The sequence below is a fragment of the Phacochoerus africanus genome, chromosome 8, assembly GCF_016906955.1.
Source record: "Phacochoerus africanus isolate WHEZ1 chromosome 8, ROS_Pafr_v1, whole genome shotgun sequence".
Lineage (NCBI taxonomy): Eukaryota > Metazoa > Chordata > Mammalia > Artiodactyla > Suidae > Phacochoerus > Phacochoerus africanus.
The window spans coordinates 57,479,965-57,497,541 of NC_062551.1; the positions used below are offsets into that span (position 1 = coordinate 57,479,965).

General features: G+C 41.8%; 1 protein-coding gene across 1 annotated transcript; it reads right to left on the bottom strand.

Annotated features, from left to right (window-relative positions):
* Positions 1-2,336: 2,336 nt before the first annotated feature.
* LOC125133260 (vomeronasal type-1 receptor 4-like) lies at positions 2,337-3,236 on the bottom strand. The gene has a single exon (XM_047791373.1). The coding sequence runs from the start codon at positions 3,234-3,236 to the stop codon at positions 2,337-2,339; it is 900 nt and encodes a 299-aa protein (XP_047647329.1).
* Positions 3,237-17,577: the final 14,341 nt, after the last annotated feature.

Genomic DNA, 17,577 nt, shown 5'->3' on the forward strand with positions numbered 1-17,577 from the left:
CTCAGGGGCAGGTGGTGGTGGCTGCATGTGTGATGGGCACAGCATCCTTTGACTTGTGCTAGTATGGCAGGTGACAGTTTTCCTTCCCATTTGTGGTAAGGATGTGTTCAGCTTCCTAGTCCAGAGGGAGCACCTCTAGCCCTCGCCTAGACCCCTAGCCTGGGAATCCCCACATGGTGCAGGAGCGGCCCTAGAAAAGGCAAGAAGACAAATGACTAAAACAATACGTAAAAGTAAGAAAAATCATTGTGTACAGTCTCTTATGGAGAGCAGACCCATAAGCAAGCTTTGCCATTTTAACAGGGAGAAAAATCAAATTTAATTTTGTACCAGTTTCCTTTAAAAACTCCTTGACTTAAATTCCTTTCACTCTTTGTCAGTTTTGTCCTACATACGTTTTTTTTCTATAGTTTTTTACACCTTTTCCAGCATTCTGTGTGCATTTGAGTTTGCCTCTTGTTCTCTTTCCACTCTAGATAATCAGCTTTATGAGGAAATCACTTTTTTTCTTCACAGAGACTCTCTATGCCTTCTGCCTTTTCTTACACCCAAACATTATCTTATTACCATGACTTTTCTCCCCTTAATTTTGGGGGGAACTTAAGGAATTAATTAGTTGTGAAATATGGTAGCACCTTGTGACTTGGAGAGCTTGTAAGTACACTTGATAATTTCTGGAAGCACCTGCTATTGCATAAGCCAGGTTTTTACGAAGGCACAGGGCGTATTTACTAAAAGACCCAGACATATTTTGTCTCTGTGATAAGAGGTCAGAAGTATGTATCCTTGGACTTGTTTCGTAATTATTGTTAGAGTAGTTGATCTTATGTAGAAATGAACTAGACATTCCCTGAATTTCCATCATTTAATTTAACTTAGCAACACTCTGAAGGTGCCAATTACCATCAGGATTTAGGAAACTATTTAAGTAGAAGTGTCATAAAGTGATTAGTGTTGAAAAGATGACCTAGGAGTTCCTGTCATGGCTCAGTGTTTAATGAATCTGACTGGCATCCGGGAGGATGCAGGTTCAATCCCTAGCCTTGCTTAGTAGGTTAAGGATCCGGCATTCGGGTGAGCTGTGGTGTAGGTGCAGACGCAGATTCGGATGCTACTTTTCTGTGTCTGTGGGGTAGTCCGGCAGCTCCATCTTGGGTTTGACCCCTAGTCTGGGAACCTCCATATGCCATGGGTGTGGCCCTAAAAAAAAAAAAGAAAAAGGTTTACCTGAAAACTCTTACCTACTATGAACAACTGTATGCCAACACACCGAAAGATAGATGCAGAAAGAGATCTCATAGTTTTTTATTTTAAAACGGTAGTCACGGGAGTTCCCTTCATGGCTCAGCAGTTAAGGAAGCTGGCTGGCATCCATGAGGACGCAGGTTGGATCCCTGGGCTTGCTCGGTGGGTTAAGGATCTGGTGTTGCCAGGAGCTGTGGTGTAGGTGGCAGATGCCGCTTGGATTCCACGAGCTGTGTCTGTGGTGTAGACTGGCGGCTATAGCTCGAATTGGACCCCTAGCCTGGGAACCTCCCTGTGCCGGGGGTGTGGCCCTAAAAAGACAATAAACAAGACAAAATGAAACAAGTATAGTCATGAATCAGGTACAAGACTAAAGTCCTTAGTTTATAAGTAATCATTTGAAGAAATTAGGTGTACTTGCTCATGTCTTTTGTCATTTGTTAAGAAGCTGTTTAGCGATCTGTATGTGCCCTTGGCAAGTAATTTTAAGGAGGCTTTGGAAGAGAAAAGTTTTTCTATCAGCTTGTGTTTCAAGAGGCCTCTTTTTTTCCTTCAGTTTTAGGTTCTGCTGATTGCCATAACTTGAGTTAATACGGGTTGTGTTTACATGTCAAAGACATGATAAGCTTTATACCTCTTGAGGACAAAGAAGGACAATCTACAGTTTTTCTATGAGACTCAGTATTTCTGTCTATTATTACAACTCTTAGGCTCATGAGTATTTTTTTCCTTTGAAGGTACAGAAAACCTTTCTTCTCAATCCCTGCTCTTTTATATCATCTGGAAGCATTTAGAGTGGAACCATAGCTTAAAGAATGCATAAACTGTGAACTCCGTGAGCCACGCAGAGATAGAGTCAGTTGCATATGTATGAACTTAATAAATACATGACACTTGTATTGTCATTGCTATGGATGGTGGTGTTTCTTTGGGAGCAAAAGCTCAGTTTGTCTTGTGTCCCTGTCTGTGGTAGTGAACGAATTTCACAAGTGTCATACATTGAAGGAGACGAATGGATAAGCAGCTGATCATTGTAAATATGCATGTGATTTACATGTTAGCGATCGTTTTAGGTAAGATTGAATTCCACTCTAAAGAAAGAAGCACCTAGATACTCTGGAGTCGTGGCTCATGAGAATATAGGGACTTAGAGCAGGGAAACAGGCAGCAATGAGCTTAGAAGTGTTCTTCAGCCAGAAACTGGGATTGTTAAAAATGGCCACACAGCTGTGTAAGACAGAAGAGAGTGTCCACAAGGAAACAAAGCAGCACACCAGGACGAGGATGCTTTGGGTAGCTGTGGTCTCAGGGGAGGGCCTAGCAGACTGGTCGTGCCTATGAATGTATCGGACCCGCTGCTTGTGCCTGTGCAGGATAAGAACCATGGAACCACTGGAGCCGACCATCAGCCCCAAACGGAAGCCATCACGGAATGAAACCATTGACACATAGAGTTTGTATGTGATACTGCTATAACCTACTGAAAAACAGTAGATGTGATCTATGTGCCTTATACTGGTTGTGTTGTTCAATCTGTCAGTTGTATAAAGAGGGACCGAAATATTGAGCATCGTGTTCAAGACCCAGCAGAGGATACTGAAGGTGCCCAGGTACCTGGGAGCTTTTCCCTGAAGCTGTGCCCACCTGGAGTCCCTGGGACTGATCATGATCACCTGAAAGACACTCAAGATGCAGGTGGTGCCAATGGACACATCCCTGCTCACTTTCTGAATGTAAAAAAGAAGTCTGCATCCAAAATCATTGAGGAAGTGTTTCGACCCCAAAGCTGCCAGTGTTTCAGGGATTCCTTTGGAAAGCAGAACTAAGAGGTTGGCCAAAGTCATGTGCTTGAGAATCAGATCTGTGGACCTGGAGGTGCCTCCTGTGAGGTAAAGGAAGAGAAAACAGTAAAGGAGAGAGCAATTCCCCAGGAGGCCTGCTGTGGTCTGTAACAAAAAGATCATTCCTATTGCCCAGTCCTTGGTGTCCATTCTGTCACATCCCGGGGATGAGCTTCTTGTTCTGAGCCAGAGAATCCTGTGTGGGGATATGAGGCAGAACTCTGTCGATCCCATCAATGGACCTTGGCCTTCTTCAGGCACAGGCTTCCCTTTCATTCGTTCCCACTGAAAAATAGTTATATATAGTTCTTCCCTTTCAACAGGTGTCTGAGAGTTGAATGTGTAACAGTGAAAGATCTTCACAAACTATGGATCAGCATATAAGAAACGTGCATAGAACACACCTTGTCCTGCGAACACAGTTAGATGTATGTTCTATTCCAGTTACGTTATTACACACTGATATTTCAAGTGTCCTTGTGCAGGGTGTGGCACGGACTCCAGCGACTCCTGTGACAGGTGTTACTCCATTCCTGTCATAAAAGCACCTTAACCTGCTCTTTGCCAAACCAAAAAAATCCTCGAGTGCATTTTTAAATTCCAACTTGTCATAGAGCCGGCCTTGAGAATTACACGAAAATCAAGGTATCTACCTTTATTCAGATACCTCAAACTTTATCCCTAATTGGTATCGACCTATACAAGAAATATTTAAAGGGGAAGGAAACATGTTACCAAAACCCATGTGTTTTGGGTCTAGCAGAGTGATCTTCCCTATGAATGTATTGGCCCCGCTGCTTGCGCCTGTGCAGGGGAAGAACCAGGGAACCCCTGGACCCGACCATCCACACCCAAAAGAACCCATCACAGAATAATACCAGTGGCACATCGATTTTCTCTGTGACGCTGCTATACACTACAGAATAACCGTAGATGTGATCTCCATACCTCATGTTGATAGTTTTGTTTATGTTGTTGGTCACGTAAAGAGGGAGCAAGATATTTAGAATCATGTTCAAGGTCCAGCAGAGGATATGGAAGGTGCCCATGTCCCTGGGAGCTTTTCCCTGAAGCTCTGGCCACCTGGAGTCCCTGGGACGGATCCTGATGACCTGAAAGACACTCAGGCTGCAGGTGGTGCCAGTGGATACATTTCTGCTCCCTCTGTGAACATAAGGAGCGAATTTGCATCCCCAGTCACTGATGAGCTGGTTTTCACTGTCATGGGTTCCCACTGAAAAATAATTGTATTTCTTCCCTTTAAACAGGTGTCTGTTAGTGGAATGTATGACAAGGAAGTATCTTTACAGAACACGGGTCAGTCTGAGAGACATGTATGTATTCCACCCTGACTTCTTCTTAAACTTATGGGAGGATCCGTACTCGTATTTTTCTAGAAAACACTATGGGAGTTCCTCTCCTGGCTCAGCAGGACCAAATCTGACTTGTATCCATGAGGATTTAGGTTTGATTCCTGGCCTCACTCAGTGGGTTAAGGATGCGGTCTTGTTGTGAGCTGTGGTGTAGGTCGCAGACAGGGCTTGAATCCCACGTTGCTGTGGATGTGGTGTAGGTCGGCAGCTTCAGCTCCTAGCCTGGGAACCTCCATATGCCTCGGGTGTGCCTCCCCACCAAATAAGACAAAGACTAATAAAAAAAAAAGGGAACCGAAAAAAAAAAGAAAAGGCAAACAAGAACACTGAGGCAGATAACAGTAATGATTTGTCCACTTTTGACAGCTTTTTGTGCAAACGTTGGAGAGAAGAACATTACGAGATTGGTAAACTATCAGTGCCGTTAAACAGAATGATATTTCAACAAAGATGGTTATGTTTTTACATAACAGAGATATGTACACTTACATGTTGTCATATCTTGTCTATTCACTTTGGTATTTTAAAATATATTTTCTGTAACAAGTTTCCATTTATCTTTAAATATTTATTGTACAGGTCAATGTCAGTGATGGATAAAATTTTGGGGATCTCAATGAATGTGGATTCCCTGATTCTGGAATAATTCCAGAGGTCTGCTCTCTCACAAAACACCTATATAAATGTATTCTTTTCTATTGGTTGGCTCCAGAAACGTGAGTTGCTTTTCTGACAGGGATGGAATGACATGTGTCACAGGCATCATGGAAGACCATGTCATGCCCTGAACTGATACTTGAAATCCAAGTGTGTGAAAATGTGGCATAGAAAATAAATCGTAGTAATTTCAAATAAACATGTATTCTCTTTATGAACACGGTTTCAAGTATAAACCATTAGGTCACGACTTTTGAAACATTAATACAGTATAGAAATGACAATTTTGATACGCTATCTTTTCATCAAATGAAATTGTAGAGCTTAAACCTATGAGAATATTTTAAAATCTGAGACTAGATCCCTTTTGTGCCTGACGGCTGCTCTCTGCAAAGCATGCCTGAAGTGACCTTTCCATAAATATCCCATCCCCAGCTGGATGGAAAATGGTCTGATCAAATGAGCCGACCATGGATGTTTTCAGTAGGGAACAATTTCTCTATTAAGCATTTCATAAAACCCAGAGTTAGAGAACATCTCTTTCAGCCATTGCCAAATGGATGCACTGTTTCTATAAGAAATTAGATCACTTCTGTGGATTTATTCTCGTTTTTACTAATGATGGAAGTGCTAGTGCCACACCTATAGTGACTCTGAAAAAGTCCTCTATGATTTCTGTAAGGTAACCCGACTCTAGAGCTATTTCTGAACTCCAGTGAGTGTATTCAGCATCTCTTGGATTAAATGCTTAATCATTTGGATGAAAGCGTGACAGTCACTGCTGCTAAGGAGTACACTCGGTGACATTAGGAGGCATTGGAACTGAAGTCTGGTCTAGCATCGTCATCTCTCTGACAGCTCAGCTCAGTCCCCAGAATTCGTCCTCCTTTTGTGTTGCTTTGGCACCGGCTTCCTTCCAGCCAGAAGAATCACTTTCTCCTGTCTAATCACATATGCAGACACCCGACACCCCTCGTTTCTTGCAGATTCTGCCCTCAGACTGAAATAGCAAGTACTTACTTGACTTCCCCTGGTTGCCTGGACGGTGGGCTCAGTGTGCTGGTCACAAGCCCCTGCTGCTGTGACAGGGAGGGAGACAGCCAGGCCCCTAGATATGGATTGTGGTCTGTGACCTCCCCTCCCCTCCCCTCTGGATTGCAATTATCTTTTCACCTGGAGCTGCCATGATGGGAGACAGGCTTGGGGAACTGAGGATATTTGTGAAAACCTATTTTTCCCAGTTACAAATTATACAGCAACAATTAAAAGTTTGTAGTTATTTCCAAAGGGACTATTTTAATGTTTAAGAAAGGCTCATTCCCTGTTGATCCCTGGAGGCAGACAGGGCCTCACATGCATCTGTCACTGAGCTGTCACGGGAAGCCCTGGCAGGGAATTTCATGTGTCTGCTTGTATTATTTGCTCCCTCAAAATATGTTTGTATGAAAAATGAGTTTCCTTCTTGGGACCACAGATCTGTGCCTTTGTGTAGGTTATGAGCAGAGAAAGTGAACCTAAAATCTGAGAAGGAATTTTCAAATAGTAGCAGCGGATGCAACCTGATACAATAATTTATTTTGGATCCCTTCACCAACGTGGAGACCATCAGATATTTTGGCACTACTCACTGCCAATTAACATGGAAATCTAGGAGATGTGGGATGTTTCCGTCAAATTACACTTTATGAGTAAGAACTTTTCCTTCTATCCCATGTCAAAGATAGAATGTCTGCGAAGGATATCCATAGAATATAAAGACGTGTAAAGTTGTAGATACCATGTATATAAATGCCTGTAATCCTAGAAACTCATATGGGAAGAAGGGAAACTGGTTTTGCATGGTTTTGAGGAAGGTGTAGTAACGGAGAGCAGCTACGTGGAGAGTTTGTGGCCACATGGGGAATCGCTGGAGCAGAACCCACAGCTGAGTGCAAAGTAGGCATTGCCGTGTTTTCCCACCAGCATCATTGAACATTGCTGATTCAGGGAATAGGTGCCAGAGACGACGCTGGAGCCTTTGTTTGGGGGACTGTATTAGAGCAGGAAGGCATTTGATGTTCTAATGCTGGCTTTCAATAGTTGGGAGAGGGGAAGGTGACTCTTGGAAACCAGCAGAAGAAACACCTGCCTACCTGGTTTTCTGGTGCTTCACTTTACTGTTGATCACGGATATTGCAGGTGTTTTACAACTTGAAAGTGTGTGGCATCTCTGCCTTAAGCAAGTCCATTTCTTCAATTACATTTTCCCCTTTGAGTCCCTGTGTTGGTGTTGGCAGTCTTCACAATATTTCAAAATTTTTCGTTGTTATATTTTTTTAAGTTTCATGGAGGTATAGTTGATTTACAAGGCTGGTATACTTTCTGTTGTACAGCAAAGTGATTGAGTTATGCACACACACACATTCATTCTTGTTCGGATTCTTTTCCCACATAGATTATCACAGAATATTGGGTAGAGCTCTCTGTGCTATACGCAGGTCCCTGTTGGCCATTCATTCCATATACCTCAGTGTGCATATGCCAACCCCAAGCCCCCAGTCCATCCCTCCCCCTCCATCTGTCCCCTCTGGTAATCCTGAGTTTTTCAAAGACCGTGAGTCTGTTTCTCTTATGCAAACAAATTCATTGGTATCCTTTTTTTGATTCCACATACAAGTGATAATCATATGATGTTTGTCTTTCATGGTCAATCTCATTATGATAATCTTTAGGGCCATCAGTGTTGTTGCAAATGGCATTATTTCATTTTTTATGGCTGAGTAATATTCCATTGTATATATGTACCACATCTGTTTTTTAACCTTTTAGGCCCACACTGTGGCATATGGAGGTTCCCAGGCTAGGGGTTGAATCAGAGCTGTAACCACTGGCCTACTCCGCTGCCACGGCAATGCCAGATCCAAGTCGCAGCTGCAACCTACACCACAGCTCACAGCAATGATGGATCCTTAACCCACTGAGTGAGGCCAGGGATCGAATCCACGTCCTCATGGATACTAGTCAGACTCACTTCCGCTGAGCCACAACAGGAACTCCTCTACCACATCTTAATCCACTCATCTGTCAGTGGATATTTAGGTGGCTTCCATGTCTTTGCTGTTGCGAATAGTGCTGCAGTGAACACTGGGGTGCATTATCTTTTTGAATTATGATGTTCTCTGGATTGAGGCCCAGGAGTGGGATTGCTGGATCATATGGTAGTTCTATTTTTAGTTTTTTGAGGAACCTCTGTACTGTTTTCCATAGTGGTTGCACCTTTTGTTATGATGGTCTGTGAACCATGGTCTTTGACATTAGGATAATGTTCTCTGCTAACTCTGGTTAAAATCCAATTGTGTCGTTTTTACAAAAGAAAAATGTTTCTAGCTTCGATTCGAACTGTAGTGTTGTGTAACAACATAGGAAGCATCCTTGTTTGTCAGGAAAAAAAAGAATTTTAAAACTATCTTATATTTGAAGATAAACATCAGACCCACCTGGGGCATGTGAATGCCTGGGTAATAAATGGATATTGGAAGGATTAAGCATGTTAGCAGGTTTGTCCCAACAGCTCTTGACCTCACAGATTTCTTAGCTAGATATGGATCTGGTAGTTGGTAAGTGGGGAACCAGGAATGACTCTAAGCTTCATTTTCCAATCAGCAATGTTTCAAATAAAAAACATTGAAAAATTGGAATTGTTTTCTTCAGTTCATTTATTGCCAAGTAATGAATTCTTATTCTGTTTTATGTTTTGTTACAATTTTACGAAGCTGTCAGTTTCTCTAGGAAGGTTCTGTAGTTTCTTACCTTCTTTAGTGGCGTGATTTTAAAGCGCTCGGAAAGTTTTATTTTAGAGTGCTAGTTATACATCTCTCCGTGAATTTCTCTGACAGTACATACATTTGCAGGAAGAGCTTATAAACCATCTGAATAAAATGATAATGTCTGTCCGTAAGTGATAAAAGACTTGAAAATGTTTATTAAAGACTTGATTTTAAAAATTATAGTTGATTTACAATGTTGTGCCAATTTCTGCTGTATAGCAAAGTGATCCAGTCTTAAATATATTTATATATATTTTCTCGTTCTCATATTATCTTCCATCATGTTCTATCCCAAGAGGGTATAGCTGCCTGTGCCATCCATTGCTTATCTATTGAAATAGTAATAGTTTGCATGTACCAACCCCAAATCCCCAGTCCATCCATCCCACTCCCCCCTGCCCCAGCAACAACAAATATATTTTCTTTTCTTTTTTTTTAACAGGTATATTTTCTGTGTCTCTGAGTCTGTTTCTGTTTTGTAGATAGGTTCATTTATGCCGTATTTTAGATTCCACATGTACTTGGTATCATAAGATATTGTCTTTCTCTTTCTAACTTGTTAGTATGAGAATCTCTAGTTGCATCCATGTTACCACAAATGGCATTATTTCATTCCTTTTTATGACCGTGTAGTATTCCATTGTGATATGTACCACATCTTCTTAATGCATTCATCTGTCAATGGACATTTAGGTTGTTCCCATGAAGAACTTGATTTATTATAATGGAATTATCAAGGACATTTTGATTTCTCTCTGACATACAATACTTTAAGTGTATAACTAGAATTATGACTCATAACATTATAGTTATGGCATACAGCAATTTTAGGAGTTTCATACATTTTCTAGAACATTTATATTAATAATATTTACTCATACACAATAACTGGAGAATGTTTATCATTTATTTGACAGAGCTTAAAAGTCCATGTTTTTTAAAAGGAGAGAAAAAGTCTTTGGAGGTGTGCCAAAATTTTTACATTTCCTCTGAAAATGTTAAAATTGTCCAGATTAGGAGTTTCCTGTTTTTTATCTTTTTTGAGGGCCACACCCATGGCATATAGACGTTCCCAGGCTAGGGATCAAATCGGAGCTATAGCAGCCTTCCTACACCACAGCCACAGCAAGGCCAGGTCCGAGCCAAGTGTGCAACTGACGCTGCAACTTGCAGCAACGCCAGATCCTTAACCCACTAAGTGAGGCCAGGGATCGAACCTCTTCCTCATGGATACTAGTCAGATTCATTTCCGCTGAGCTGCGATGGGAACTTCTATAGGTCTTCTCTAAATGAGAGATTATAAACAAAGTTTTCCTTTTAATATTATCTGTCCAAATAAATAAAGATTCTGTGTGTTATCTTTATCAGGTCATTGATTCCTTAGCAGGAAAAAAAAAGAGTCTATTCAACAATAAAAGAGCTAAGGCTTTTCACAACTATGCAAGTTTCTCCATATACCTGGGAAGTCTTTAGCACTTTGATTAAAGCGATAAGAACTGTTTAAGGGTCACTTATGATCCCATTTGACCAAGTGTTTTAAGGCCTTTGTGATTGTTTAAAAAACTTCCCCAAAGAAATTTCTAAATTAAGTCTTACTGACGTGGACATTTTTTTTTTTTTTTTGTCTTTCGTCGTTTTTAGGGCTGCTCCTGTGGCATGTGGAGATTTCCAGGCTAGGGGTCAAATTGGAGCTACAGCTGCCGGCCTATGCTACAGCCATAGCAACACGGGATCCTAGCAGCGTCTGCGACCTACACCTACAGCTCACGGCAATGTTGGATCTTTAACCCACTAAGTGAGGCCAGGCATCGAACCTGCATCCTCCTGGATGCTAGTCAGGTTGGTTACTACTGAGCCACAATGAGAACTCTGAGAAATTTATCCTTTTAATAGAAAAAACAATTTCAATTTTACAACAGTTTTATTATCTAAAACTAATTGACTTAGGAGTTCCCTTTGTGGCTCAGCAGGTTAAGGACCCAACATTGTCTCTGTGAGGATGTGGGTTCAATCCCTGGCCTTGCTCAGTGGGATAAGGATCTGGTGAGCTGTGGTGTAGGTTGCAGACGGAGCTTGGATCCTTTGTTGGGTGGCTGTGGTGTGGGCCTCAGCTTCGGCTTCAATTTGACCCCTGGCCTGAGAACTTCCATATGTGCAGCTGTAAAAAGAAAAAAAAAATTGACTTAAACTAATTCCAGTCTTTCCAGTTTTGACTATGCATAAAATTCCTTTCTTAAGTTTCCTTTCCCCTCCCCCCACCTTACAATATTCTGTGTTCATTTTATTTGATGTAAGCGCTTTTGGACAAAACAGCTTTTTGATTTCCTTGAAAAAAAAAAAACAACACTCACTATCTCTTAACTCTTTTTGCCCCCAAACACATTTGCCTTCCCTTAATATTTTTAGTAGCTATAGCCACTTTTATGAACTAGAGTTCTGAAATCATTTGAAACAATTTTTTTTGTGTGTGACAATAGGGAGGTAAACAATTGTGAACTATACTAGGATTTCATGGGTTGGTGAACGTGTAAGTACATTTCATCTCTGAAAACACAAGCCATTGCATAGTACAGTGTAGGTTTCCTAAAAGACCCCTACATGCTTAGTCTCTCTGTAATAAGAGGTAAAAAGCAGGTGCATTTGGATTTGTTTAGCAAGGGATGTTTCCGTATTTTACGTTCTTTAGAAATGATCTAGACACTCACTGAGTTCCCATCATTTAATTTAACTTAGCAGAACTCTGAGGGTGCCAGTTACCAAGGAGGTTTAGGAAGTAACTTAAAGAGAAATATCGCACAACAGTTATTGTTACAAAGGTTACTTAAAAACTATTATTTCCAGCTATTTAATGTATTCTTAATAATCATACTTGGATAACTCATGAAAATTTCGTGAGCTATCAAAACAGTCATTGGGAGTTCCCGTCGTGGCGCAGTGGTTAACGAATCCAACTAGGAACTGAGGTTGTGGGTTTGGTCCCTGCCCTTGCTCAGTGGGTTAAGGATCCGGCGTTGCCGTGAGCTGTGGTGTAGGTTGCAGACGCGGCTCGGATCCCGCATTGCTGTGGCTCTGGTGTAGGCCGGTGGCTACAGCTCCGATTCAACCCCTAGCCTGTGAACCTCCATATGCTGCGGGAGCGGCCCAAGAAATAGCAACAACAACAACAAAAAGACAAAAACAAAACAAAACAAACAAAAAAAACAGTCATTGGCTTAGAGTGTTTTACTTTGTTTTGGCTTACAAATTTTGTAATACAAACAGCATGAGCTTATTTGAATTTTAGTAAACATAAGTAGGGTAAATATAATATAATATACTGATAGTTTTAAAGACATGGCTGTACGAATTAAACCAGGTGTGAGATTTTATTTCCAAATATTATCCTGGATGATAATTTCTTGTGAAATTGAAGGATACTTAGTTTGCTTCTTCTTATGTTTTTGAGAGTTTGTATTTAAGTGCTTCTTGCTTTTTTCATGTGCTTATTTAAGGCCACCAAACAAAGCTCTTTTAAAAATTATTTTCGGCAATATTGCTTAAAGGGAGAAAGTGTCACCATAATGTACCATTCTTTTACTAGACATACCTAGACGTACAAGCATAAATACAGGCAGGCAGAGGTCTCAACGTTTAAATTTGAAAATGAATCAGGTACGATATAAACCTCACTCATTTATAAATAGCAACTTTTATTTTTATTTTTTGCTTTTTAAGGCTGAACCCGTGGCATATGGAGATTCCCAGGCTAGGGGTCGAATCGGAGCTACAGCTGCCAGCCTCCACTGTAGCCACAACAACGTGGGAGCTGAGCTGTGTCTGCGACCTACACCACAGCTCACGGCAATGCCAGATCCTTAACTCACTGAGCGAGGCCAGGGATCGAACTTGAATCCTCATGGATACCAGTTGGATTCATTTCTGCTGCACCACAATGGGAACTTCCTATTTGTAAGCTGTCCTCCCTGGGACAGGTAACATCTTTTATTATTTGTTGAGAAGAGATTTTTAAGGTCTGTGATGGGCCTTGTCACACAATTTTAAGGAGGCTGTGATAGAAAGTTTGGAAAAGAAATTTATCAGTTTGTGTTTAAAGAGGTCTTTAGCATCTTTTTCTCTTTTAGTTTCATGTTTTACTGATGGAACTAAACTGGCTGTACGAATTAAACCAGGTGTGAGATTTTATTTCCAAATATTATCCTGGATGATAATTTCTTGTGAAATTGAAGGATACTTAGTTTGCTTCTTCTTCATTTCAAAGACTGGATAAGATTTATCAATTTAAGGGACAAAGAAAGAAAATCTTAAGTTCTCGCTTAGGACTTTTGGAGTATTTTTGTCTATTATCTTAAGTTTTAGGGTATTAAAAACATTTTTTTTTCTTCTTAAGGACAATTTTACTCCAAGATCCCGATCTTTTCTAATATCTGTAAGCATTTTGAGTGGAAATGAGGAGGTATGGGGATTGGTACATATAAGTGGGCTGTGACTTGTTTCTAGAGCTCCTTTGCTACTTTTCTGGAGATTTTCAAAACAGAGAGTTGTTTCTATGAGTTCTTCAATATTGGCTTCCAGCTGATCTATTTCCTGAGTATTTGTAGGGCCTGGGTACTTGCTGAGAAGACAGGACAATGTTTTTTTTTTTTTTTTTTTTTTTTTAAGAAGGAGAATGTTTAAGTCTAATTTCCTTTTTTTCCCCCCTCCCCCCCAGGGTTGAACTTGTGGCGTATGGAAGCTCCCAGGCTAGGGGTTGAACTGGCACTGCAGCTGCCACCACAGCCACTGCTATGTGGGATCCAAGTTGTGTTGTGTCTGTAACCCACACCACAGCTCTCAGTAACGGCACATCCTTAACCCACTGAGTGAGGCCAGGGATCAAACCTGCATCCTCATGGATAATAGTCGGCTTTGTAACCCACTGAGCCGTGCCAGGAACTCCCTGTTCTTTAATTTTACTAAGGGACTCCCTAAGACTAGCCATTATACTTTTTTTTTCTTTCAATTTGTTCCTCTCATATGTACTAATGACAGTTGTTTCTAATGAAAGCTATTGTTTTTCTTTCCTTTTAAATATAGCCAATTTAAAGGATCCATGTCCATTAACAAGTAGGATCTTATATTACTTTGAAATAGCAAGTCAAACCAACACTTTTAAAAAATGGCTTAACCAAATATTAAAAAAAAAATCCCATGAGAGATAATGTAGCAGTCACAAGGTGCAGAAAGTACCTTAGTACTAAGGAAGTAAATGCCCTTTATTGCCGTAGGTGTCAAGAATGGCGTAGGGGTTCCTGTTGTGGCGCAGTGGTTAACGAATCCGACTAGGAACCATGAGGTTTCAGGTTCGATCCCTGGCCTTGCTCCGTGGGTTAAGGATCTGGCATTGCCATGAGCTGTGGTGTAGGTTGCAGACACGGCTCAGATCCCGCGTTGCTGTGGCTCTGGTGTAGGCCAGTGGCTTACAGCTCCGATTGGACCCCTAGCCTGGGAACCTCCATATGCCATGGGCGTGGCCCAAGAAATGGTCAAAAGGCAATAAATAAATAAATAAATAAATAAAAGAATGGTGTAGTGAAGAGGGTGTCTCCAGTTTCCTGTGAAAATGAGATGTCTCTAGTCATAGTCCCACTCATCCATGACACTGGGTAGGCTCTGCTGAACTGGAGCTTTTCCAGCACTTTCAAGGCAGTGAAGGTTGATAGAAGAGATGCCTCTTATGGCCTAGGATGCCTTGAGAAAAACCCCCAGAACTCTGGGATGGCATGATAAAGAGGGGTTTTGGGGACTTTGTATCTTTGGAACCTCAGTTCACCATCAGATGCGCTTCCAGTACACCTTCTGGATAGATAAGCCAGAGAGAGTATTCTCTCCAGTCATAAAGCCAAGGATTAAGACCATAGCACAAGACAAGAAACACAACACCCAAAACACCTGGTTTTTCATGAAAAAATGAATGGTAAAATAGGTCTCTGTTGTTTCCCATCTAATGAGAACTGTTCACCCACCAGCCTGTGGGGCACGTCCAACTGGAGGCTATAAAGAGTGTCTGCCTAGAGTTCCCATCATGGTGCAGCGGAAATGAATCTGACTAGGAACCATGGGGTGGCAGGTTCGACCCCTGGCCTTGCTCAGTGGGTTAAGAGTCCGGCGTTGCTGTGAGATGTGGTGTAGGTTGCAGAAGTGGCTCGCATCTGGCTGTGGTGTAGGCTGGCGGCTACAGCTCTGATTAGACCCCTAGCCTGGGAACCTCCATATGTGGCTGGAGCAGCCCTAAAAAGTCAGAAAAAAAAGAAGCTAAAGAGCCTCTGCCTGCTTTTCTGTCCTATGGGTCTTCCTCCTTGTTAGACATGACCCAACAGACAGAAACAAAAGAAAAACAGTGTCCACCACTGGGAGGAAAAGATGAATGAAACCTGAAAGTACTCCTTAATCAAAACCAGAATCATTATGTCCTAAGGAACTAGCTACAAAATCGTTCCTCTTGCTATTCTAAATTTAGAGAGCTAGGAAAGGGACTCTCACCACTTTGCTTCCAGCAGACTATGCAGGCAGAGATCTGAGAGACTGATGTGGCAAGAAATCTTCCCTCCTGGAGTTCCTGTTGTGGTGCAGTGGAAGCGAAGCTGACTAATATCCATGAGGAGGTGGGTCTGATCCCTGGCCTCACTCAGTGAGTCAAGGATCTTGTGTTGTTCTGAGCTGTGCTGTAGGTCACAGACTGGCTTGGATCCTGTGTTGCTATGGCTGTGGCAGAGTCTGGTAGCTGCAGCTCTGATTGGACCCCTAGCCTGGGAACTTCCATATGCTGTAGGTGTGGCCCTAAAAATCAAAAACAAACAAATTTCCCTCCAGCTGAACTTTGTCAAAGTCCCAGAATCTCTCATCTGTAGCTGCCTGAGGCAGGAAATGGGTCTGACCAATCTCCGTGCTGGCTCTCCAAATGTTGGGGAGGAATAAATATCCCCCTCTAGTTCTCTTGCGTTCCTGTGGCTGGCCTAAGGATCAAATTGACCCGAGACAGATTCACAGGAGAAAAAGGATTTAGTGCGTGTCCAGAGGTGTCTTCTAGAAATAGGACCTAAGAAGTAGCCACAGCAGGCAGTTCTTAGCCTTTTTAGACAAGGAACAGTATTTGAGAGGAATTGACAGCGCAAAGCAACTTGGGTTTGGTTGCTTATTTAGTAAAAGAAGTAAGCAGTGTTGGGAAACAAATTAATAGAGAAGTAACAAGATCTTTTTGTACAGGCTTCTTGGCCTTGAATTCCCTCTCTCTAGTGATAAAGATGGTTTTTCAACTTCCTGGTAGAGGGTGGGTAGCTTTCACCTGGGAAATTTATTTTCCGCCCTAGGGAAGACAGATGGGAGGATCTATTGTGCCAGTCGCATTGGCCATTTCTTAAGTATATTTAATTCAAAGTAATCAATATGCCATTGAGGTCTATTTTGGGACAGTCTGCTGTGGATTCACAACACATTTCTAAATAGTTTTATCCATAGTCTCCAGATTGTTTCTGGAACCACAGTTTAGACAATGCATAGACTCTGAACGCCTCTGTGAGAAAGATTAGTAAAGATGGAACTGCATCTCTACGAGCTTGGTAAGTAATCACATTCCTCTTATCATTGCTTTAGATGGTGACACGCATTTAGGAGTAAAACAGTTTGTCTTGTGTACCACTCTCTTGTAATGTCAATATTTTTTGAATGTCATATATATTTAACAAGATGAATGGATAACCAACAACTCTTATCTATATTCATATGACTTACCTATTTCAATGGCTTTGGGGGATTTTGTATTCCATTCTAAGCAAAGCAGAACCTGGATACTCTGGTGTCATGGCTCATGAGAATATAGGGACTTAGAGCAGGGAAACAGGCAGCAATGAGCTTAGAAGTGTTCTTCAGCCAGAAACTGGGATTGTTAAAAATGGCCACACAGCTGTGTAAGACAGAAGAGAGTGTCCACAAGGAAACAAAGCAGCACACCAGGACAAGGATGCTTTGGGTAGCTGTGGTCTCAGGGAAGGGTCTAGCAGACCGGTCGTGCCTATGAATGTATCAGACCTGCTGCTTGTGCCTGTGCATGATAAGAACCATGGAACCACTGGACCCAACCATCAGCACCAAACGGAAACCATCATGGAATAATACATATGACACATAGACCGTCTCTTTGATTTTGCCATTAACTACTGCGTAACAGTAGCCATGACTATGTTCTTTGTCATAATTGTGTTGTTCAATCTGTCAGTTGTATAAAGAGGGACCAAAATACTGAGCATCATGTTCAAGACCCAGCAGAGGATACTGAAGGTGCCCAGGTACCTGGGAGCTTTTCCCTGAAGCTGTGCCCACCTGGAGTCCCTGGGACTGATCATGATCACCTGAAAGACACTCAAGATGCAGGTGGTGCCAATGGACACATCCCTGCTCACTTTCTGAATGTAAAAAACAAGTTTGCATCCAAAATCATTGAGGAAGTGTTTCGACCCCAAAGCTGCCAGTGTTTCAGGGATTCCTTTGGAAAGCAGAACTAAGAGGTTGGCCAAAGTCATGTGCTTGAGAATCAGATCGTGGACCTGGAGGTGCCTCCTGTGAGGTAAAGGAAGAGAAAACAGTAAAGGAGAGAGCAATTCCCCAGGAGGCCTGCTGTGG